Source organism: Malaclemys terrapin, chromosome 2, assembly GCF_027887155.1.
Source record: "Malaclemys terrapin pileata isolate rMalTer1 chromosome 2, rMalTer1.hap1, whole genome shotgun sequence".
Lineage (NCBI taxonomy): Eukaryota > Metazoa > Chordata > Testudines > Emydidae > Malaclemys > Malaclemys terrapin.
Genome location: NC_071506.1, coordinates 234,353,886 through 234,379,171, shown reverse-complemented (window position 1 = coordinate 234,379,171; position 25,286 = coordinate 234,353,886). Strand labels below are relative to the sequence as shown.

At 42.9% G+C, this 25,286-nt stretch overlaps 1 protein-coding gene across 1 annotated transcript in view; it reads left to right on the top strand.

Moving 5' to 3' along the window:
• Positions 1–24,773, top strand: part of SCIN (scinderin) — a 100,930-nt gene extending 76,157 nt beyond the window's left edge. The window contains exons 5-16 of the mRNA XM_054020308.1: positions 3,019–3,111; positions 3,905–4,037; positions 6,240–6,328; positions 7,424–7,639; positions 9,400–9,521; positions 10,500–10,590; positions 15,276–15,446; positions 16,337–16,514; positions 17,024–17,145; positions 19,207–19,284; positions 20,983–21,043; positions 22,125–24,773. Of these exons, the coding sequence (XP_053876283.1) occupies positions 3,019–3,111; positions 3,905–4,037; positions 6,240–6,328; positions 7,424–7,639; positions 9,400–9,521; positions 10,500–10,590; positions 15,276–15,446; positions 16,337–16,514; positions 17,024–17,145; positions 19,207–19,284; positions 20,983–21,043; positions 22,125–22,258 (1,488 nt within the window). The 3' untranslated portion in view covers positions 22,259–24,773. The remainder of the gene's footprint in view (positions 1–3,018; positions 3,112–3,904; positions 4,038–6,239; positions 6,329–7,423; positions 7,640–9,399; positions 9,522–10,499; positions 10,591–15,275; positions 15,447–16,336; positions 16,515–17,023; positions 17,146–19,206; positions 19,285–20,982; positions 21,044–22,124) is intronic.
• Positions 24,774–25,286: the final 513 nt, after the last annotated feature.

The window sequence follows — 25,286 nt, the reverse complement described above, 5'->3', positions numbered from 1 at the left end:
GCCCTTCTCTGCACCTGTTGAGTTTGAATTCATCTTTCTTAAGCATGGAAGACCAGAATTGCACACAGTATTTCAGGTGAGGTCTCACCTGATGCATTTTAGGACTGCATTAGCCTTTTTCACTGCTGCATCATGTTGGTGGCTTATAGTCAGCCTGTTATCAGCCAGTACACCCAGGTCTTTCTCCTCCTCTGTCACTTCCAAGTGATAACTCCCCAGTTCATAGCAAAAATTCTTGTTAGTCCCTAAGTGCATGACCTTGCACTTTGCACTATTAAATTTCATCCCATTTCTATTACTGAGGGACAACCTACCCTAAATGCTCAGTTACTGAGGGACAATCTACACTCATTGCTATACTTGCTTCCCATAAGCTACTCTTGGGGGTATAACTTTTTATGAGTGATATTAGCATCCAAATATTTGGGTACATTTTAACCGTATCTTACATTTATTAACCTTAATTTGAGATATTGCAGATTATGTATTATGTGTATTTTATGACTTTTAAACCAAACCTAGTACTTTTGGAAAACTTAAGCATTATACCTAGATGTATAGAAACTCTTTCCTTAACCTGTGTATTAGCTAATTTTAACATTAGCTTTAATAAAAACAGTTAAATCTGTTTGTATTGAGTGTGGGGGAATGAAATGGTGTTATCCCTGTTGTGTGAGTAATGGGCAGCAGAATTGTATTTAGCCTGCCCTGATTGAAGGGATCATTCTAAGTTAAATCTTCCTTGTTAAGTTTGGGTGGAAGAAGGTTTTATTAATATGAGCACTTCATCCTCTAGAATGATCTTCACAGACATTTCAATATTACATAACCTCAAATATATCCCATATCTGCTTACATAAAGAAATGTGCCTATTACCAGGTTGTTGTCTGACTTTTCTGTGAAAAAAAGCCAATGGTCATAGCCTGTTGAGGCTTTGTACCTTGAATAGCTATAACTTAATGTGAAAGTGCATGATGGGGAGTATTTTCAATTCTTCCAGTTATTGCCATATATTCCCATTGATTATAATGTGTCATTCTGCTACATGGCCTGTACACCAATCTGAAAATTTACTCCTAATTACCTTAAATATCATTAAATCTGCAGCCATTGTAAATTCATACAGTGAACACTATTAGCCGTTGAAAAGCTAATGGGAACATCTCTCCTAAAGGCTAAGAGCATTGTTTTCATGGTTTTTATCCAGCTAGAAGTGAACTACTTGAGGTTAACCTAGGACAATCACATCCAGCTTACATGATATTGCCAAGGCAGAAAATCATACAGATGGCTGATGATTTTTATTTAAATATTTATGGTATTTTTCCTCCGAACTCTTCGCAACTGTGTGCTTTGTGCCGCATCCCTGTAATCAAATATTTACAGTGTTTTAGCATGGCTGTATGCAAATCTACTGTCAACAGATATATTTGATTTTAACAGTTCACTATTGGATATTAAGCCATATCCTGGTGCCCTTACTCATGAGAGTAATCCCATTGAAATTATTTGCCTGAGTAAGGCTTGCTGGATTTGGCCATATGTGAATCAAAAAGGAAACTCTTATTAAAATGAGGGTTGTTAGGAAGAGGATCTGACAATCAGTCAAAAAGCCAGTTAATACCTGTAGTGTTGTTGTAACCATGTTGGTCCCAGGATATGGGAGAGACCAGGTAGGTGAGGTAATATCTTTTATTGGACCCACTTCTGTCAGGGGAAGGTACAAGCTTTCAAGCTTCACAGAGCTCTTCTTCAGGTCTGAGGACCTTCCAAAGCTTGTACCTTCCACCAATAGAAGTTGGTCCAGTAAAAATCATTATCTCACTCGCCTTGTCTCTCTCATATCCTGGGACCAGCATGGCTACAACAAACCCAGACCCAAAGAAGAGTTCTGTGAAGCTTGAAAGCTTGTACCTTCCCCTGATGGAAGTTGGTCAAATAAAAGTCATTACCTCACTTGCCTTGTCTCTCTCAATGAATACCTGGACATTTCAGTCTTAATGTATACTCTTAATATAACATTGTGAATTTCTTTTAATGATAAATTAGTATAAAACTAGCGCTGGTGTAAAACTGACCACTTAAAGTACTGGTGGTTAACTAGGTAACAAAGATGGGTGGGAAATGGGTTTCTCATCCCATGAGAGCATTTGAGATTTAGAAAAATTTTCCCCATCCTGGAATGGGACAGAAAATTGAAATATTGAAAGTTTTCACAAACTAATAATTTGTTTTTAAAAAATGGATTGGATCAACTGAAACATTTTCTTTAGAAAATTTCAAAATATTTTGTTTCAGTTTTGACCTTTTTTTATTATTAACCTTTTTAAAAGTACAAATTAACTAAAATTTTGAAATGAAGTCATTTTAACTTGAAAAATGAAGCTTTTTTTGAAAATGTTGACACAGGATGTTTTAACAGTTCTGAATTGTTTTTTCAAAAATTCTTTGAATCGGGAGATGCATCGAAACTAGTCCTGTCTCACAAACATTTTTGTTTCAACGAATCTACATTTTCTGATTTAAAAAAAGCATTTTTGAGGGGAAAATCTCAACTAGCTTTACTGACACGACCCCCTAGAGGTGGATGTCTTTTGTTTAGTAACCAAACATCAGGGTCTGCTCAGCGTCTGGCAATGCCAAAGCATGAATGACCAAAACTGGAATGTAGGGAAACAAACAGAAAGCACCAAGAAGGTGAAAAATGAAGTTGGTTCTTAATTATCTTGTGGCCTGGCTCTGTCAGTGAATCCCCTTCCCAACGTATCCAAAACCAAGGAGCTGGCATGTGGGAAAGACCGCACATAGCAATGTACTATACTGCTGCAAATCTGGCACAGTTGCTTCAACACACCTGTATGTTTGCAATCAAGCCAGCCAACAGATGGGATTTATATTTCCTCAGAATAATATATAGAGATAATATCTGAGTTACCAGATATTAAAATTATGTAAGTACCTTTACTAAGAAACCCATGTTGCCTTTACAGTGACGTTGTTTTTCTTCTGGTATACAGGTTTTAGGGACTAAGCCACTGCTTCGTGAGGATAATGATAATGATGATGAGGCAGCTGATATCACAAACAGGAGAATTGCTAAACTATACATGGTAAGCCCCGAATTTTTCTATTTCTTTTGTGGCTAGATATACTGAAACAGTGACATTCAGACATGCAGTATCCCTTGTATGCTAAACTCTGTTTTTAGGCTGTAGACGCCTGTTATTTCCATCAGTTTGCAGCCGCTGGTGTATATCAGTATAGCTCAGTTAAATTCAATAGAGCTATAATCATAGAATCATAGAATCTCAGGGTTGGAAGGCACCTCAGGAGATGATTTACACTAGCCAAGGATTTGGTCTAGGAAATGTTTTTAACCATGCTGTTCAAAACTGTGGCCCTGATCCAAAGAGGGGCTTTAAGCCAGCCTCCCTTTTTGCACCTGCAAGTGATTGTACCGGCCGTTAGTTGTGCGTGCGAATCAGTAGCTAGAGCAGGCTTTAAATGACTAATTCCTATTGCATAAGAATAATTCATGTGTAGGTGTATTAGTCACAATTATCAATTTTGAATGATCCACATTTTTAATTATATAAGGTATTCATAGAACGTGTATTTAAGCAGGGGTGGTATAGAAAGTGACTTCTTAATAAGATTGTGAGAAAGGAAGCTGATAAAAATCACAACGCTAATAGCATAGCTCCCTCTGTTGGACGTAACGTGAAATGAAACAATTTTTTTAAAAGTTCTCATTAGCTGTCACAGCTTTCCAGTAACGCACGGATTATATGAAGTCAGTTATACAGGATTAGTAAAGCAATAGCTAATGTAGTTTGGGGAGGGGAAAGTGATCTGAGTGTGAAAGCTTGGGCTGATCTAAATCTGAAATTACTGCTTCATCAGGTGTCAGATGCAAGTGGGTCCATGAAGGTGTCGGTGGTTGCAGAGGAAAACCCCTTCTCGAGGGCTATGCTTTTGTCTGAAGAGTGTTTCATTTTGGACCATGGTGCTGCAAGAAAGATCTTTGTGTGGAAAGGTAAGAGATGACCAACACTACTTCTCAGTGACTAGAGAGTTCACTCAGGAACTAATGCTGCCAGAACCTGGGGAGTGCACACAGCACATGTGGGTACATAGATGGGCTACATACTGCCAGAGCACAGCATCCTACAAACCCTTTCTCGCCTGAGCAGTTCTTTCTCAGTTTTGTCGGTGGATAAGAACTGCTCACGTGAGTATGTATTTGCAAGGATTGGGTCCAGTCTATGTATCTTGGGTATTTATCAGGTTGGTGCCTAAGATCTGAACAGCAGTTATGAAAAAAGCATAAAGAATCATGTAGAACCTTGTTTGTGGGATGGCAAATCATCATGATCAGGGGCAAAATCCAGAGGCTGAGTGCTTAATAATTAATGTAAACTGTACCTTGCTCTCACATACACAGTATTGTTAGATACAGATGGGAGGTTGTAAGGCCAGCACTGAATCGCAACATGTCACGCATCATTAAAAGCATATGTTTATCGTTACTTTATTGCTTCTTTGTTTGTTTTAAACATTTCTCTGTGCCAACATAGGTGCTTTCAACAGTGTCTGGAGCTACGTTGATGCACATTTCCCTGTAATAGAACAGTATTGGAAAATCAAGAATACCTGAACTGCTTGGAGCTGGGCAGATTTCAGAGTTCCCATTAGATCCAGTATAAAGTGTGTTCTGTTCTCTGAGCACAGTTCTTAACAAAGTTGCTTTGTAGCACTTGCATTAGAAATAATACATCGCCAGTCATCTGCTGCCAATCCAGGAAGTATTGAAAACATTTTGCCAGAATAAAATCTCACCTGCACATGTTCAGGCATCTTTTAAATAGAGAAGAGCTGGGAAGCACACATGTGTCCCCTTAGGTGCATTGGTGCTGCTCCAGGCATCCTCTCTTTGTTGACTTATGTTATCAACACAATTGGTTATAACCCTTATTATCCAGTGAGTCTATTATTGTCTCAGTCCTCACGCTTGTACTGGGGGCGGCAATGACTGTCTGTGAAGATGCAGGCCGTCCCTGGCGGCCTCGTGTGGCATTTCAGGTGTGTCTCTCCTAGAATTGCCAAAGTGGAGCAGCAATAGATTCCATTTTAACAGCCCAGGGGCAAGGGGAAGTCAATGCACATTAACCATGTCCCTTTTACTAAGACTTCAATCCAGGGACCATTAGAGCAAACAGTTCATCAGGTCAGGCATCTTTACAACACACAGTTCCTGGGTCCAGGAATCATTACCACAATCATTTCATCAGGATGCCAAACTTACAGTCCACTCCTAAGTCTCTGAATCAGGTTAGGCTTGTCTCCAGATGCCTCAGGGAGCAACTGCCACCCACTGCAGCCTGCCTGGCTTCTACTCCTTTCTCTTTCTGTAGGCTCCAGCCTGGCCTTAAAGGGATAGCACCACTTTCCCGATGCTCTCTTTCACATCTTCTCTCTTGCAAAAGCTGCATTTAGAGGAGACAGCTTTAAAGCAGTGCTACACAGGCTGCTTCAGCAACTGTCTTGTTCAAAATCAAATGTACTGAGGCTCCAGCAGAACCGCTCAGTAGACTCAGATCTGGGCTTTAGAGTGCAGTTATTGATGGTGCTGTGGGGAACAGAACCAGGATCCAATGCAGTGCCAGACAGTGCTTCAGGAATGTCAAAAAAAACTTTGGAGCCCAACAAGCAATGTGTGAGGAACAGTGGTGGCATGTGACATCCCGAAGTCTGGCTAATAGGGAGTTTCATTTAACCAAGGTATGGAACAGAGGGGCTGATGGGCAATGGGCTTGGCAGGTTGTGGAAAGCAACCTTATTTACCACCTCCCCCTTCCAGCAATGCAGGTAGCCAGTGAGCTTTCGCAGGACGAGCCTTTCTAAACACAGCACACATCATCATGATCATTGATTATTTTGACCCAGGCTATCAATGCAAACAGACACATTTTAAAAAAGTGAACAACTTATTTTTATTCATTTTCAAAATCAGTAGGAATCCAATTTTTGGCAGTTTGCCGTGGTGTGAATTTCTTTGCCTACCTCTGTTAGCGGACTTTAGTTTTGTCATTGTGCCACCTTGAGGCAAACACGTCAGAATGAGCTATGCTAAAGGATACCTCCTTCAGTTGCAACTCCTCCCAGAGATTTCTTTTACATCATCTGAGAACGTGTTCCCTTTCCCCTGCTGTAATCTTCTCCTGTGTGTTTTAATCAGGCAAAGATGCTAACCCACATGAGAGAAAGGCAGCCATGAAGACTGCCGAAGAATTCATACAACAAATGAACTACCCTGCCAATACCCAGGTGCAGTACGTTTAATAAATAATACAAGAGATTCTTTTTTTTTTTTTTCCATATTGGTCAATTGTTTAAAGTGCATGTGGTGCTATTACTCAGTTTAGCCAATCTTTTTGTTAAGGTTTTGGGGAGTTTTAATTGATCAAAATAAATCTCATAACATTGCTTATAAATAGTGATGTGTGAATCGCCAAATGTTTGATGCACACAAGTATCCAAAAGTTTGGAGAGTCAGTGAAAGGGATCACTAATGTAGAAAGCTTCTTATTCATTCATTTGAAGTAAGATAGTTCGTACAAACCTTACTCATTCAATGCCTGGCTTCAGTTCCACACCTCATTTTTTAGATTACCAACAACAGTAAGACATTTATCTCATGTGTGGAATGTCTTATGATAGGATCCTTGCTCTTCACTCTCTCCCCCATCACAACTTCTTGTCTGAAGGATCAGACTCAAAGTGGAGTGAGGCATCTTCGTCCCTCCTTTTAGGAAAACTCCTCTGTGAAGAAACAGATCATGCAGCATGCCTTAAAAGCAGTCAGATTCGGGTCAGCCTAATCTCCACCAAGAGCTTGTGCCACTGCTGTCAGATCTCTCCCCGGAGAGCTCTGTCCCTGGACCTGGCAAGATGGACTCTAGGTTCTGTCGGCCATTGTGCCCAGTTGATTATTGTCGCTATCTTCCTGATTTGTGCAACAAAGCCCAGTCCATCTAGGACTTTGTAAACTAGGAATTGGGTTTGGAAGTGGATAGCCAGCCAATATTTAGTGCTAACTGCTGGTGTGATATGTTCTCAGTGCTCTGTCTTGATCAGCAGGTGTATTGCTCCATGCAGTACTAGCTTTAATTTCTGGATAGACTGTTTGGCTACCTGCCGATAGAGAACATTACCAATAATCCTAAACTGGAGGTCAGAAAGGCATGGATGACAGTGACCACATGTCATTTGAGAGGGTCTCAAAAGCGTCCACAAACAAATTAAAACAATTTGCAACCAGTGGACCATCAGCTGCCCAAAATATTCTACTTTGCTCCACCTAAAGGGACAGTAGTAGTAACATACCGGCTTTTCCCTCCCGCATTTCTTGTTTACCTGCAGATTCAAGTGCTTCCAGAAGGAGGGGAAACTCCAATCTTCAAACAGTTCTTCAGAGACTGGAAGGATAAATATCAAAGCGAAGGCTTTGGGAAAGTCTATGTCACTGAGAGAGTGGCTAGAATTGAGCAGATTGAATTTGATGCTACCAAGTTACATGAATCTCCACAAATGGCTGCCCAACACAATATGGTTGATGATGGTTCAGGGAAAGTGGAGGTAATTTTATCATTTTAAAATATATATATATTTCAGCTACCTACATTCTCTTGTTACTTTTACTGGATAGGTTGTTATTTTGCAGGTTTAAACTGTTGAGTAGTTTTGTTGCAAAAACTGCAGCTTCACATCTCAAGAGCCTTTTGGTGGAGAGGGAATGAATCCCCATGGCATCTATGTGCTGTAGTTTGTTCTTCAGTAAAGTGCTTTGATGCCCATGAAAAATGCTATATCAGTCATTCTGTACAAAAGTAGAACTGTCACCTCTCTTATATAATTAGGCTTGGCAGAATTTTATTTTTGTGGTTGTTTTTTTTTTATATAATTTTAATGGATATCACTGTTTCTTTTTAATAATTTTAATTTTTTTAAATCTATTTAAAATTTTATAGTTGCACAGAATTATGGGTTTTGAGCACTTTTTCAATTTTTGTCTATTTAAATTGTCACAATTGCTGGAAATTATTGTGGGGGTCAGACAGTTATTTAATGACAGTAGAAATTGAGATGTCTTTATAAACCATTTAAACACAAATTGTCAACATCACATATCAAAATGTACAACATTAATAGCTTTAAATTAAATGACAAGTTCTCAAGCAGCATGTTTCCTACTTTGCCTATATGTAAATTTCAGGTATTATTGATGGAAATGTTTTTTTGATTGTGCATATTTGGTGAAATTGATGGTTATCGACATTTACTGATAAAAAAATTAATCCTTCCAAGCCTCTACTTTAAATATGACACTTATTCTAAAGTGACACTTCTCCCTTCTCTCTACTTGAAAGCCTGCCTGTTAAAGTGTATGGGTGAAATCCCAGAAGTCAAAAGTCAATGGGAATTTCACTCATTCACGCTATATCTGTAAGTCCTTCATACACCAGGTCTGTTCTCTGAAGGCAGTCTTCAACTCATGGCTAGAAAGCTCCCTCACAGAAGCAGAATCAGTGGGTTCCATTGCCCAACCCTGGGGACTGGACTCGGAGAGGGCAAGATGGCACGATTTGCACCGTGCAGGATTCCACACATGACTGCAAATCCTCGAGTCCTTGCCCCCATGGTGAGGAAACATTGGGGCAACAGAGGGTTATATTAGCCATTGGGCTGACATAACAGAACAGTTCTACAGCTTGTGGGGAGTATTCCTCTTGTTCCTTATGGGATTACTCTGTGCACTGCCTGCTGTTTGAGGTGACCCATGGGTCCCTGGGCTTAGACCTGGTTGAATAGTGTTCTTAGCCTTCAGCAACTCAGGTCTCAAGTGTTAATCATATGACATAGAATTGAACTATACAGGATCAAGTGGAGGATAATGTGTGCAGCAGTGGGTACTTGTCTGGAGTGCAGCATACCTTTCCCTTGTGGTATTTTAGTTCTGTTGCTACTTATCATTCTATTTCATTAATGTTGTACCATTAACCTATGATGTGAAGGAAAGGAATGGGAATGGATTAGTGTAAGTGACATTACATGATGTGATATCAAAATGTCAAGAGGAAAGCACAATATTTTCTAATTACTTCCCGCCACCATTCATTTAGTCGGCAGTGCTGGGCCGAGTGCACTGCAAGATGGTTCAGTCTCTGTCATTTAGGATCACCTGATCTTTTCTGATAGTAGTTACGTTAACATAGTATTTGGAGACCGGAAACAAGTGTTGCTCAAGAAGGTAACATAGTAAGTTATTTGACCACTTCCCTGATATTCAGCTTCAAGTCGAATGCTGATGAATTCCAGTGATGTCTTTGGTTTCCTAGGTCTGGCGTGTTGAAAGTAATGGCAGAATCCCTGTGGAGTCTGAGACATACGGAGAATTTTTTGGCGGTGACTGCTACATTATACTTTATACTTATCCTAAAGGACAGATCATCTACACATGGTATGTTTGGTCTGCATTGATCTTCAGCCCATGGATATTGTATTATTTGCTGGCTTTATGTGAGTTGTCCCCCTGAAACCAGTGGGATGACTCACATGTCTCATGTCACAAGGGTCCCAGGGTTGGGGAAGGGGTCCCAGCCACATGTCCCTGCATGAATGCCTACCCTCCCTCCTAGGGGATCAGAGTTAACCCTGGAGTAAGAACCACATTTAACTTTTATCTAATCTAGGCAGAGCCAGGAGTAGATGCAGGTTAGGATCTCAAGCACGGGGTTAGAGAGACTCCCTTGCCCTGGCACAGCATACAGCAAAACGGCACCCCATACCCATCCCACCATGCCTGGCTAGACAGACACAGACTCTCTGGCCTGAGCCAATGGAAATCTCCACCTCCCAGTCATTCCAATCTGTCCGGGCACTCCGATACTGGCACCTGCATTGAGAGCACAGACAAGTGGGTCTCGTAGCATGGTCTCAGCTGTCCTGTCGGCTCCAGGCAGTGTACCTGTAAGAGTCCCCTTTTGGAAGCAGCTGGCTCCCCTGCAAGATGATCCTAGTGTAAACTCTGTACCTCTGTGCTTGGGGGTTTCTCAATCTCTGCCCCAGCTCCTTGCTACTGCGTCTCCTCTGCCCTTTCTTTTGTTGTCTCCCTTAACCTTCCCAGGCTTGTTCCCCATCCTGATCCCTCCTCACCTGCTCATTGGCTCAAACCCTCCCAATGGTCTGCAGTTTAATTTTGTGTCCATGATCTGGCATGGTGCTGCCCCCAGCCTGACAGTTCTGCACAGAGTACTGGGGACTGGTGAGGGGGAAAGTGGGGAGAAAGGAAGGGAGGGGGGAAGTGGCTCTAGCCAGTCCCACACCTGAATAAAGGCTGTAGGAGCTGACTTACTTATTGTGTACTTTGCTTGAAATATATGTCCTGGATCATTTTGAAACTGGGCTTCAGCTTTGTTTCTTTCTTCTTCACTCTCAGGCAAGGAGCACATGCAACAAAAGATGAGCTGACTGCATCTGCATTCCTGACTGTTCAGCTTGATCGGTCACTAAATGGACAGGCTGTCCAGGTTTGTGTCTCTCTAAGGAATAAATGTGACCTAGTTTTCCTTTAAAAGGGGTGGCCAACTTGTCTGGTGTATGGAGGCTACATCTGTATTGCACGTAAGTGAACGTAAACTAACATGTCCTCACAGAGCCATATTTTCATCACCCTGTAGCTTACTTTGGAGATGAAATGAAATTGCTTGTCATTTGAGTTCACCAGAAATAAGTGGTTGATCCAGGCATCCTCCCTACTTCCTCAATAATTCCACATATTTTCTCTTTCTTGTTGTGACATGGCTTGACTTAGCCTGTAAGCTTTGGAAGCAGGGAACTTGTCTTCTTCTACATTTGAAAAGCACCATATACATTTACAACACTAACTGGCTAATTTGTATTTTTCTTCTCGTTGTTACTACTCATAATAATCATCACCATCATTTTTTTCACCATGCAGAGGGAAGCTGTGGAGCACATTTTAGGACTCCATTAATATATTGGCTTTTCCCCATCTAAAAACCTGTGATCAGATCACAAGTAAAGAGTTCAGACTCTCCACAGTCCTTAATGAAAGGGCTTGTTTCCTATTCCTTTTAGTTTTTCACACCTGCCTTGTCAATGGCACAAATCACTTTGCAACAGAATTTTCCAGCATAAAGTCAAAGAATTCCTCCTTCCTGCCCATCCCAGTCCATCCCTTTCAGCCATTTTAAACCTTTTCATCATGCACCTGCCATTCTACTGGAGGTTTCCTTGCCCACTTTGACCCTTGCTGTTTACTAAGGGCATATGAGTGTTTCCCCCGGCCACCTTCATGCCATTTTTGAAGTTGCTGAGAATGGCTAACCCTATGGAGCTGCTCTTTGTCAGACCTGATGACATGCTAGGGGCCAAATTGTGCCATTGAGGTACTGTTTTGCATTGGTGGGATAGAGACTTACCACCACTGGCAGAGCACCATGAAGCATTCTGCTTCAGGGTCTGATTTGTTCTTGTCACTTGCACAGGAGATAACTTGTGCCTTTCCTCCCTTGTGCACCTGCACAAAGGCCAGTCACAATCTGGCCCTACAGCAGTGCTCCCATCTGCAGAAATGCAGGATGAGATATCAGATACAACTCCTTACTTGAAGGAATGTGGTATGCAGGAGAGGACAAAGGCTGCTAAGAGGTGTGGCTGGGGCAAGGCCAGTTCTGATGTGACCCACTGTTCCCCTGCTAAAAATACCTCCTGCTCCTCTGGCCTTCTCTCATTCTGTCCTGCCTTCCATCACCCACTGGTCCCACTCCCTACCTCAGAGGTAGCTGGGGGGGTTGACTTCCTGCCACAGAGCCCAGAAACAGTTCTGTGCTGAAGAAGTGGCTAACGGGGAAGGCATAGCAGGTGGAAGTGTTAGACCTGCTGCCCACTGGGACAAGCCTTCACTTCCATCAGGGGTGACATGCAGCTCAGGAGGTGGGAGGGCTCTCCTTTGAAAGAGGGGATAGAGGAGGAGAAGAAGGACGACTAGGGTCAGAAGGGGGGGTTACTAGGCAGAGGATGAGAGCAGGAAAGTGTTTGACTCCCATCCCTTAAGTATAAGTTAAGATCCATCATTTTTCTCAAGTTTATAATTAATTTAGATTGCAGGGGATAGTTTTAAATGTTAAATCAATAGCAATTGATTATTGACATCCTACTAAGTGAGGGTTAAAATCTCTCGATGTAATTACTTAGTTGAAATCTTCTTAAATACACTTGGACCACAGCTTAAAGAGCCAGGAACTTTCTTTCATTAAGCTAAAAGAGTTCCATCTACTTGCAATGACTGTAATATTTAAATGCTAATTGCTTTCAACATATATATGCTAAAGCTTAATATGTAAAACAATATTTAGCATAATTTGAAGCATTTTCCAGTGTAACCATATTTTTAGACACTAGATGGCACTACAATCCACATTACACTAAAGAGAGAGACTGAAACTTTAGTTACCGCCACGTATTTCCATCAGTGCCATATTAGAGTCGTTGGGGCAGATTTTTAAAGTGTGGCCTCTCTTTTTGCACCTGCAGATAATTGCCATGATTTTGAATCCACAAGTGACCGGTCCAGTTGATTTCATTCCGTTGTCTCACTCTCTGACTACACCTGCCTGTCCAGTAGTGAGACATCGAAATGGGATAGTGCCCACCATTGCTGCCACCTGCAACACTGTGGGAGCAAAAGGAAGGCCAGGCTGAGGCTGGCCTGAAAGGGAGCTCTTTATCTCTGGGGGGATCAAAATGTTTCTCCAGTTTGTTAAAATGATTGCTTTGGGTTGGACTAGGGAGCCGGCACTCAGGGCGAGGGCAGCATGCGGAGCCTCCCTGGCCGCCCATGTGCCTAGGGACCACAAGGACCTGGCAGCCGCTTCCGGGAGCCCCGTGGAGCCAGATCAGACAGGGAGCCTGCCTTAGCCCTGGGCCCCCACTGCGCTGCCGACTGGACTTTTAACGGACCAGTCGGCAGTGCCAACCGGAGCTGCCAGGGTCCCTTTTTGACTGGGCATTCCAATTGAAACCCGGACGCCTGGCCTGGCAACCTTAGGTGGGACTGCAGTCCTACAATCCAGCCAGAGTAAGGGGTGCACTCAGGCCCGGCTCTAGCATTTTTGCCGCCCCAAGCAGGAAAAAAAAAAAAAAAAAAAGCTGCAATCGCGATCAGCGTCAGCTCTACTGCCACTTCATTCTACGGCGGTAATTCGGCTGCAGATCCTTCGCTCCAAGAGGGAGTGACGACCCCGCCGCCGAATTGCTGCCGAACGGCTGAACGTGCCGCCCCACTCTTCATTGGCCGCCCCAGGCACCTGCTTGCTATTCTGGTGCCTGGAGCCAGCCCTGGGTGCACTGTCCCAATTGGAGGGTAGGAATACCCTCACAATCTGCTTCTTGCTTCCCCCGTGCTCCTAGCTCTTTTGTTAGCACAGATTACTCCCGCCTCTCCACCTGCTCCGATGCACTCACTGATATGCCAAGGCTCTTCCCATTCCCCATCCTTGCCTGTCCTCTCCCCACTCACCTGCACAGGAGAAGCAGCAGGAGCCTGACAGTGGCTCTGCTCCTCCTCTGCTCAAGCTCGTGTGCTGTGGGTAGCCCACACAGGGTAATAAGTCATTCCTTTGCGCTGGCTTGAAGCCACGCACCCTATCCAGCAGACAGTTCTCAGCCACTCAGTGCATCAGCATGCACCTGTCTCACCCAAGCTCCTCACCAACACCTCACAGGCTCTGCTCCTCCCAGAGTCCGAGTGCCAGGCTCCTCAGCAGCTGCCAGCTCTTCCTCATCTGCCTTTTCTCCAGCAGACAGTGCTGAGCAGTTTGCTTCTTTGCTGCTGCTGGAGGCAGTGATCAGGGTTGTGCTGGGCTGGTATTGAGGCTCTCTCTCTCCCTCTCTCAGTTGAACACTCCCTTCTCTGGCCCTCGGTTCCTTTTCTTGGATGAGGGGAAGCCATTGTCATGGGGAAGGGAGGGAATCTGACATCTGGCCCAAAAGGCAGAGAACCCAGCTAGAAGGCAGATGTACCAGGGCTCAAAGCAGAAGTCTCAGGTCAAAAACCAGAGGTTAGGGAGCTCTGTTTCTGTGTATGTTTCAGTCTCTAAGGGAATGTGTCAGACTTGCTCATGGGCATATAAGCTCCCTCTGCTGGCTAAGCTGGTTGCTGTGCACATTCAGGACACCAAGTAGAAGTATGTGTTTCTGGCATCTGAAATAATGAGTTTTCTTTCCCATGCCAGCTATATCAAGTGGTCTTCTTTGCTGTTTTCTCTCCCCTCATCTCCCTCTTCTCTTCTGTAGTGCTCTTTTTTAAAGAAAGATTTTAGCCAATTCCCTGTTCTCTTTTCTTCTCTCCTTTCTTCTCATCTATCCTCCATCATGCATTCCTCGGATACATATGTGGTACTTGATACATATGTGGTATACTTCAAATCATGCTTAAAGTATGCTGCTCTTGTATACTGCAAGGAAAACAGAACAAAGTCTCTGGGCAGAATGTAGCCTTTAGTTGTCATCTTTTTGTTTCCTCCAGAGTGAAGAAATAGAGAATTCTGCTGTACAATAATAAAGAAATATGTTATTTTTATATTAAGATGCCCTGAAAATTAGAGGCATTTGCCAGTTCAGTTTTAAATACCGTCTTTTCCCATATACACTAGAAGTTTATATTATCAGCCTAGTTATCCATCACCTGGTGGATTTATGCTCCCTTTTTCATCCTCATGCCGACATACAGACCTAGCAATAATGGTTATGATGAAAAACCTGTTTTTCCTACTTCATTTAAATACAAATCCCCTAAACTTCAGAACCAGAGTCTTCCAGGAGAATTAAATGCCTACATAAAATCTCTGTAAAGAGGCAATGTTTTTTCAAAAAGGAACAGTTTTCTTATTAAAGTAAATGGCAACCATCAGAGTTTTAATCCCTTAGAAACTAAATGTACAAGTCCCAATCTCAATGTTCTGTAAGAAATATTAGTCTGTGTGTATGAGTGTTAGTATGAGTGACAAAACAGCTTATGAATGCTGCAGCTACAGTGCCTCTGAAATTATGGGTGCTTAACTTAGCTGAGGCAGCTTGCCATTAGTAATTCTTCCTGACCTACTTACCGTGTTAGATATCATCACCTTGGTCTTCAGCCACGCCAAAAGTAATGTAAAATCCTTTAATTTGTTTTCCTTTCTTTGTACAGATCCGGGTCTCCCAAGGAAAAGAACCTGCACATTTGCTGAGTTTGTTCAAAGACAAACCACTCATTGTCTACAAGGATGGAACATCCAAGAAAGGAGGTCAGAAACCTGCTCCCCCCACACGTCTCTTTCAAATTCGCAGGAACCTGGCATCCATCACCAGGATTGTGGAGGTAAGAATCAGCTATTCAGTAAAATATTCCCCATGTAACAAAGTACAGTTGGAATGAGCACCAGAGTGGCAAGCGTCAGTTAAAATCACTTCTCTTTGATGGTTATAGTATGAGTAGGAACGTAGGAGCTCGCATTCTGGATTGGATCAGGTGCCATTCCAGGTCTAGTCCAGTAGGACATCTCTGACAGTGGCCAGTACTAGATTCTTCAGAGGAAGTTGCAAGAAACCCCATAGTGGATAATTAAAGAATAAGCTGAGCGTATGGAAAGTTTCTTGCTAACCAGAACACAGACCTGAAGAAGAACTTTGTGTAAACTGGAAAGCTCACCTCTCTCACCAACAGAAGTTGATCCAATAAAAGATATTACCAAATCCACCTTGTCTTCCTAACCCGAGGCAGCTAGTTAAAATTCTTCTCTCAGGCCAATTATCAATTTTAAGTGAAATACTAAGGGTACATCTACGCTGGAGCTGGAGGTGTAATTTTCAGTTTGGGTAGCATATGCATGCTAGTTTTGATCAAACTAGTGCACTAAAAATAGCGGGGTAGCTGCAGCAGGTCAGGCTAGCTGCCCATGTACAAACTTAGGGTCTTGGATAGGATCATACTCGGGTGGTTAGCCTTTGCCACCGTGGCTACACTGCTATTTTTAGTGCACTGGATAAAAACTAGTGTTCTTATGTCTGCCTGGGATGGAAGTTACAGCTGCAGCTCCAGTGTAGGCGTGCCCCAAGCTAGTGCAGTGTAAATCTAGAGAAACTCCACAGCAGACAGTGCAGTTACTCTGGATTTACACCAGTATTACAGGTGTACATCAGTGTGCAGAAAGGTGAATGTGTGGGTTATTTAAAAATCAGAAGAATGAAACAATCTCACTCTTGCTCTAGGTTGATGTTGACGCAACTTCACTGAACTCCAATGATGTTTTCGTTTTGAAACTGCCAACAAACTCTGGCTACACCTGGGTCGGAAAAGGAGCAAGCAGAGAAGAGGAAAAAGGAGCTCACTATGTAGCCAGCATTCTGAAATGTCAAACCACTCGGATTGAGGAAAGCCAGGAACCAGGTTAGTACTGGGCGATCTGGCTGCTCAGTGGGACTGAGGCTGCACAATACTAGACAGGATTGGGTCCCAAATGTGCATATAAATGTTTTTTTTGCAAGTACACATTTTTGTGGCCAAACCAGTTACACTCCCCTTTCTTTGAAAATCTGGCTGTATTTTGCAAAAAGGATATTTGTCCCGAATCTGAGCTTTTTTACAAGTGGTGCTATCCTATAGAAGTCAATTGAGTTGCAGTGGGTGCAACTGAATTTAGCCCTTTCCACATACTGAGTGACTAAAACAAATAGAGAGAGAGAAAGAGCAAGGTGTGATTATGTGTAATCACGAGAATATCTGCATTGGCTTTTATAAACAATGGGAAGAATAGAACTATTAAAGAAAAACTTGCACATTATGGGCCAGGCAAAGGGAATACTGTATTGTTTGGGGATTTTTGAAACAATATCCATCAAGTTAAAGAAGAAAACCTAAAACTCAATGCCAAGTAGATTATATCATGTATATTCCAGAGGAATTCTGGAGAGCCCTTGGAGGTAAGAAAAAATACCAGACTTCAGCACAGCTGCTAACTGAGTCTGAAGACCACCCTCCTCGTCTCTATGGCTGTTCCAATAAGACTGGCAGGTTTATTGTAAGTATATGATGGATACTTTCCCCTCTGATAATTTTGTACTCTGACATATTGGGCAGCAATAGACACTAAATGAAACACCACCGGAGGCCTCCATTGACACAGCAGGGTACCGTTGTGAATTGCTTGTCTACTATCCCACTGCTTACCAAGCAGCACAAGATAACAATGGTGTAAAGGGTCTGGACTAGTCCTGTAGGGATACAAACCGGTGACTGCTGGAGGGAAATAAAAGTTCAAGACTATTTCCTTCTCATTTTACTATATGCAGATCAATGTGATGGGAGAAAAAAAGTTTGATGGAAAAGATGAATGTGTCAAAACCAGACTTGCACATTAGTAGGTTTTTTAAGAATTCAAAATCATGGCCTACATTACTGTTCTCTGTAGAAGTGGTGATGGTGGTGGCAGGTGGAAAGCTAGAGGGGATGAGCAGTGCTCTGAAGACATAGGCAGACACAGGCATGAATGCCTTAGGAAGTTCTGGGGAGAACCCTGCTTCTGAAGGAAGTAGCTTGTACTCCGACTAGTGTCTGCTACCTGCAACTAGAAGGTGCACTGATAGGTAAGGCCCCAACCAAACCCTCCATGTTTTCATGGAGCCCTGGAGAATTGCCAGATATGCTAGCTGAGCCCACAGCCAGTTGTTCAAGAAAATGCTAGGTCTATATCATGCCTGGGCCCTTCAAGTGTTGCTGGTGGTGGGGGGGAAAGGGAAGGTTCCTTGAACCCTCATTAACCCACAGTGCTGGAGGCAGATGGAAGTTTCCCTGTAATTGTGCCTTTAAGGTTCTGAGTATTGAGGGAGGTGAGGAGGCACACTTCCCCAGCAGGCATTTCCAGAGCCGGTTTGTGTGACTGAAGCACCACGCTTGGCAAGGAGGCACTTTCTCTTGGGCGAACACTGCTGACTAGCATGGAGGGAGTGGAGCTTCTCCCTACTCATGTCCCTTGCAGAAAGGTCCCATCCAATTTAAAAGAGATGAAACTGATAAAGTTCTTAGAAAAGTACTAAGATCTTATAAAATGTAATGTAGAGGTATGTCTTTCCTGCGGCCTTTTCAAACCCTCCCATGGAAATCCACAGGGGAATAGAATTTGCCATAAAGGTCTACAAGTGGGGTTTAAAAAAAAAAAAAAAAACACCTATATCCAAAGTTATCACTTTCTATTAAATTCCATAAGACTTGGCCTCACTTTAGTGCTCACCTTCCCATGTCTTTGCACTCAGGACAGCACAAGGAGCCAATCATTCCCAGCTCCTGCACATGCTCACAAAAGAGAGGAGGGAGAGAAGGTTCTTTGCACCTTCTGCCCCCTCCTTACCTCAGCATTGCCCCAGGCCAAGCACAGACAAGCCTTTCAATCACATCAAACAAAGGCAGCCTGACCACTAGCTGAACTGTTACCTATCCTGCTTGATACAAACCAAAATGGAACTGCTTTCCTACTTGCCTTTAACACATCTGAAGAAGTTAGCCTCGGATTCTCTTGAGGTCCCACTCTGAATTCCTTAGTCAAGCAAAAGGTCCCATTTTTTTAAGTCAGTGGGAGTTTTGCCATTTCAGGACTGAGCCCATGGACTGCACATCAAAACTATTGCCTTCCTTCACTTAATCGGTGTTGTGGTACCTGGTAAATGTTAATGCCCATGAACATACAAGCTGAAAGTTTGGCTCTGTCCCGGCATTTAGTGTAGGTAGGCACTAAGCGGATTTCCCTACCCTTGTCCACCAGTGCATCTCAGTCCCGATTTACAACACTCACTGCTACCATTTCAAATCTGTGCCTCTCCTGAGTACAGACTCCCAATTGTGCCAAACTGAAAGATGGGTTTATGAGGTGGCCAGATGTCTGATTTGCTCCCACCAATCTACTGCATTTCACTCCTAGATCAACATCAGTTTTGAACCTGCTTCTGCAGAAGGAAAAAAAAAAAAAAAAAAAAGCAAATGCATGACTGGTTTTAGATTCATCCATTTTAAAAGTCTCATCTTTGTCCAAACTCAAGCATGACAATCTTGAATGGGCCTACAACACCAATTTTATTATCCATTTTAGATTGAGGAGGTCCCGGGAGAATTCACTCAGGATGATTTAGCTGAAGATGATGTCATGTTGTTAGATACTTGGGAGCAGGTAAGCTATGTACTTAATGCTTTATGTGGTGACAAAAAGGATTTACTCCTAACAACAATTTACGGATGGACAACCAGCGAGAAGACAGTAAGAGAATTATCATAAAAGCAGAGGAGTGACGATAATTACCTACAAAAAGTACGTTTTGAGGCTAGAAGGGATTTTGCTTTCTTGAAATTATAACTGAGGAAGAAAATAGAGCTATGTTTTCTCTTGAGCTATTTGACATGCACGTATGAATATCCACTATGTTTTCAAACCATCATGCAAGATTATGGCTGCGTTTCCCATTAATGCTAATGGAAGCTGCTTGACTATAAGCCACCACAGTGCAATGCAAATCAGCCCAACAATGTTTTGGAGAATTCTGTTTGTCTTCAAAATTCTTGTACAAAAGCCTTTCCAAACCTACAGGAGCCTCCAGAAGAACATAGCAGTATGTGGCAGAAAAAGCACATGAGTAGAGAATGGGCCAAATCGTAGGCTCCTGCTGAGCACCTCTGCAAACTGGCCTTCTTCAGGGGAACTTCACAGGGATTGGAGAAAACAGAAGCTCGCTCCTTTCCGCCAGCTTGTGGGAGACCAGCACAGTTGCTCAGCAGCTATTATTGCAACCGAAGGGCGGCATCCACCCAAAACAAATGGGGTTGGCTTTTAGATCCATTATGCCCGTACACCCTAACCCCCATCCACATTGCTATATAAAGAGTTGTTATGGAGCACTTTTTCACAGTATATAGGGAGTGAGGCATTGCCTGCATTGCAGAACCAAGGCTGGATTTGGCCCAACAAACATAAAAACTAAAGATGTTTCTCATATTTTTTTAATCACACACTGAAAAAGTCGGATTAATAGTAACACATGCAAAACACATTGCCCTGGTTTGTGATCTATACAAGCTGGGGGGAGGAGGGGATTTCAGCCTGGGTTATAAATAATGAGCCTGATTCTCCTATTCCTTCAATAGGTGCAAAGTAAGTGTACAGTGCTACCCAGAATCCTTTTTGATTCTGTTTTTCACCCACTCTGCATGACTATACCAGGTGCAAGGCAGAGGAGAATCAGGCCCAACATTTTTAGCTTAACCTGAAAAAAATTGCAGTGCCAAACACTAGGACAAATCTATGACGAGGGAGGGTCTAACAAATGTCCCTGGAATCAGGGCCGGCTCCAGGCACCAGCTTTTCAAGCAGGTGCTTGGGGCGGCTGTTCCGGACAGGGGCGGCAGTTCCAGGTATTCGGCGGCAATTCGGCGGACGGTCCCTCACTCCGCCTGGGAGTGAAGGACCTCCCGCCGAATTGCCGCCGCAGATCGCGATCGCGGCTTTTTTTAGATCGTGATCGTGGCTTTTTTTTTTTTTTTTTTTTGGTTTTGGCTGCTTGGGGCGGCCAAAACCCTGGAGCCGGCCCTGCCTGGAATTATAGGATTTAGCACTGAACTTGCAAATGTCCAGGATGTGGAGGGATTCTGAAGCATAGAACTGTGTCTGTAGAAAACTTGTGTCTTTAAATATGATGGGCAAGATTCTGATCTCATTTACCCTAGTGTAACTCTGGAGTCACTGCATTGATGGCTGATTTTTCTCCTAATGGAGTCAATGGAATTACTGTAGATTTCAATGGTGCAAATAAGATCAGAATCTGAGCCAATCCCTATAACAATATGACAACTAAACTTTTAAATCTTCTATTTACAGGTCTTTGTCTGGATTGGTAAAGATGCTAATGAAACTGAGCGAAATGAATCTGTGAAATCTGGTAAGAAATGTGTTTGACAAAATCTGATGGAAATAGATTCAGCAGCGATTAAAGAAACGAATGAAGAGGAGATGTGAAATGGTCAACACTCTAATTATACTAAGCATGGTGTTTAAAAGAGTTAGTGAGCTTGAGTAGCAATTACCGCTGAAAATTTCATGATTAGGTTATTCCCTCTTTATATGCCATTTTAAACAATGCAACAGTCACCAAAAACTCAACTCTTTTCTTCTTAAAGGTAACTTTCTATAAAGAATGAAATTCATCAACATGATGTTACTAGGCAGCAAAATATCATTAAAAAGTATAAAGGACCCGTGTCTGTAGAACCTGCCCAGGGAGTTTTGTATGTGGAGTGTCTGTAGAATTTGCCCCTAAACCATTTATAGCCAGAGAAATAAATAAAGCTTCCAAGTCTGCTCATTGTTGCCCTTCTCTAATTCTGTCATAATGGGCTAAATTCTGCTCCCAGAATTTACATGGGTGCAAATCTGTTGTGTTCCTAAACTACTTGAACAGTCTGAAATCCAATTTTTTTAAATGTCCCTCTATTGTAAAACATGTGCCAGCAGTGATGTGAATTAACCCATCCTAGCTATCATACTAAGATTTATATTGAAAATGCTGGCACACCCTCACCTCCCTGCAGACATAGTTACCTAGCTTGTTTTCAGACATTTACTAGCATCACTTAGTGATACCAAGGCAAACCATTGGATTCAGCCACAGGGCTCTTCCTTGAAAAACCATGAGTGAAGCATCTACATTCCAGCAGTAGTACCTGAGGCCTTCACCCATTCCAGAGCTAAAGAGCTATTACATGGTAGGACCCAAATGACACGGGCAAAGACCACTGTGCCTGTATCTTGTGGGTTTTTTTTTTTTTTTTCAAACTGACATCTGAGCTGACAATTCTGAAAATTTGACTGGCAGCTGAGAGAAAGCAATAATTATTTGATCATTTGATGTAATTAAGCTGAATCAGTATAATAACCGCCTGGTTTATTTTGCTGAGGATTTTAATTATTTTTCTCCTGGTGAATGAACTAATATTTTCCATGTTTTTCTGTTATCTCTTTAGCCAAACGCTATATTGAGACAGATCCTTCTGGAAGAGACAAGGGGACTCCACTTGTTATTGTGAAGCAAGGATATGAACCCCCAACATTCACAGGCTGGTTCCTGGGCTGGGATTACAACAAATGGAAAAACTGATCTATCGGTGAAGGCCTCTGCTACAAACAGAATGCAATCAGAGCGCAACTATTCTCTAGCATTCTTAAGCATTAGCTTGTAAAACAATATTGATGCAGCTGTTGTCACCCATTCCCCAGCGTTCGTATATTTCTCTGAGTAAACTAGCATGTCTTAGCTTTGGAAAGGTTAAATGAGATGATAAAGTAATAACATAATTTCTTGGTGGCGGGTTAGGTTTTTTACACAGTATCTATGTGGAGTGATACCATTGGTTTGGTTCTAAAATGCCTTTTTCTAAACAAAAACTGTAGATCAGTTACACATTAATATACAATTTACAAGCTAACATTCATCAGTGGGCCAAATTCTGCTTTTTACACCAGCATAAGTGAGAGCAGAATTTGGCCCAACCAGGACCCATTGAAGTTGAGGGGAAAGAATCCCAGCAGCAGGATTGGGCCCTAATTTACCTATAGTGTCAAAATCTTGCAGTCCTTACTAGTACGAAACTTCCATTGCAGTCTGACTCAGGAGTGGGAGCTCTGTCCTGCAGGGTGCGGCTGAGGATTCCGAGAGAGCCAATGTGAAAATGGTACTTTGTTACATGTGGTCCAGGAAATGGATATAATCTGAGTGGAGAAGACGCTATAGGCTTGAATGAATGTGATGTGAACATATATCCTTATGAGGCCCGGCACAGTTGGCTGTGACAGACACTGTTTCTATAGAGCCCTCAGACACATACTGGTTGTATGTTATTCCTGTTCTCAGATTCCTCTGACTCAGGGGTGGGCAAACTTTTTGGCCTGAGAGCCACATTGGGGTGCCGAAACTGTAGGGAATGCTGTGCCTCCCCAAACAGCCAGGCCCCTGCCCCCCATCCGCCCCCTCCCACTTCTCACCCCCTGACTGCCCCCCTCAGAACCCGCGACCATCCAACCCCCCCTGCTCCTTGTCCCCTGACCGCCCCCTCCTGGGACCCCTGCCCCTAACTGCCCCCCCCCCCAGGACTCCCACGCCTATCCAACCATCCCCTGCTCTCTGTCCCCTGACTGTCCCGACCCCTGGCCACATCCCCATTCCCCGCCCCCTTACCATGCTGCTCAGAGCACCAGGACTGGCAGCCGCGCCGCCCGGCCGGAGCCAGCCACACTGCTGTGCAGTCTAGAGCACCGGGGCAGGCCGGAGGCTTTTGCAGCCACGCTGCCCGGCAGGATCTCACAGCCCCATCGATCAGAGAGCTGGCGGCATGGCGAGTTGAGGCTGCGGGGGTGGGGAGACAGCAGGGGAGGGGCCGGGGGCTAGCCTCCCCAGCTGGGGAGCTCAAGGGCTGGGCAGGATGGTCCCACGGGCCAGATGTGGCCCGCGGGCCATAGTTTGCCCACATTTTCTCTAACTGCTGCTCTTAAACACACTTAAGTGAGCTATTGCTCCTGAATGGCAGCAGGAGTCAACTGGCACCTTTAAAAATGGATCAACACACATCATTTCATTCACCGGACTGTAAGCGCACACTGCATATCCCAGCCACAAGTTACCTCAGGCTGCACCAGTCTCATTTTTTCCCCTACTCATCAGTGCTCAGTTCTGTGCAAGTGTAGAGATTTGCTCATGTGGCCAAACGTGTTGCATGTTTTTCCTCAATGGGCAGAAGACTGGAACTCTTCACACACGTGCTGAGCAGACTTTGAATGTGCTGTGCCAATGCTTAGGGGAACCTCAGCACTGAGCATCCTGGGAAGATGGAGCTCTGAGTAAGCACTGTAGAATCTGGCCCAGGGTCTCTCTCAGAAATTGCATCCGAAGAAGTGGGCTGTAGTCCATGAAAGCTTATGCTCTAATAAATTTGTTAGTCTCTAAGGTGCCACAAGTACTCCTGTTCTTTTTGAGAAATTGCAAAGAATCACATAGTCATTCTGGTGTAAAGAATGCAGATTATTTTTATTCTTGTGAGTTTAGAAAAACACTTTCAAACAGTGTGTGTGTTTGTGGTTTAACCACACAACTCGCCGTAAAGTTAGCAGGGACCATTCCGCTTCAAACCCTTTGCAATGCTATGAACATTTACCCTGTAGCGTTCATTTTAATGCCAATGTGTACAACAGTAAATCATATGGACTCGGGGCCAATGTGGATTTTTAAATAAGGAATTCTGATTGTGTTTTTTAATTGTACTTTTAAATGAGTTTGAAAATGGAATTTTAAAATTGCTTTTTATATTTTTTCTACATGGCTAATGGTGAATTTGAAGCTCAGTAAAGCCAAAGGAGTGAAAACAGTCTCAACTGCATTAGTCAATATCATTGAACAAAGTTGCACAGCTGGGTAACTGACAGCTTAAGAACCAGGGAATACTGCACCATATTAAAATATAAGAATCTAATTCTATTTTTCAAGGGTTGGGAGGGTGAAGAGGGTAAATTTTGAAAGTTTGTTAGCTTTAAGTGTTTGTTTAAATCTATATTAATGCAACTTGGCTGTATTTGGATGTGTCATTTCATGTAAAAAAAAATTACAAAACACAGTATTATAACTATTTGTGGAAAGATGATTTTTTTTCTCCTGAAACATTCTTGTTTATTTTGTGTTCCCACTGATATTTAAAAAAATGGCAAACACTCACTTCCTTGTTAGGGGGATAATTTAATTAGCCAGTAATTAATCCTCTGTGCCAATTTACACCCACAGAGAGTTGACCCATCATATCAGCTCATCCAGCGACATTACAAAGTTATACGAAACATGCTTTGACTAACGTATGAGCAGCCAAGAAGTGCACGCTTATCAGCATATTATTTCATCTTTAAGGAAAGTTAATAACATTGTGATCAAATTAGTCAGCCAATTATCAATTTCCTCTTTGCAGCCCTCTTTGCAGGACACACTTTGGGTAATGTGTGTAAAGATCATTTTATGAAAAAGGAAATGGCATGATTTTTTTAAAAGGATGTCCTCTGCACTTTTCTAAGAGACTGCAATTAGGCTAAAAAGAAGGAATATTAAAAAGAAGAACATACAACCTCAGTCGATTAGTTAATGGGGTTCT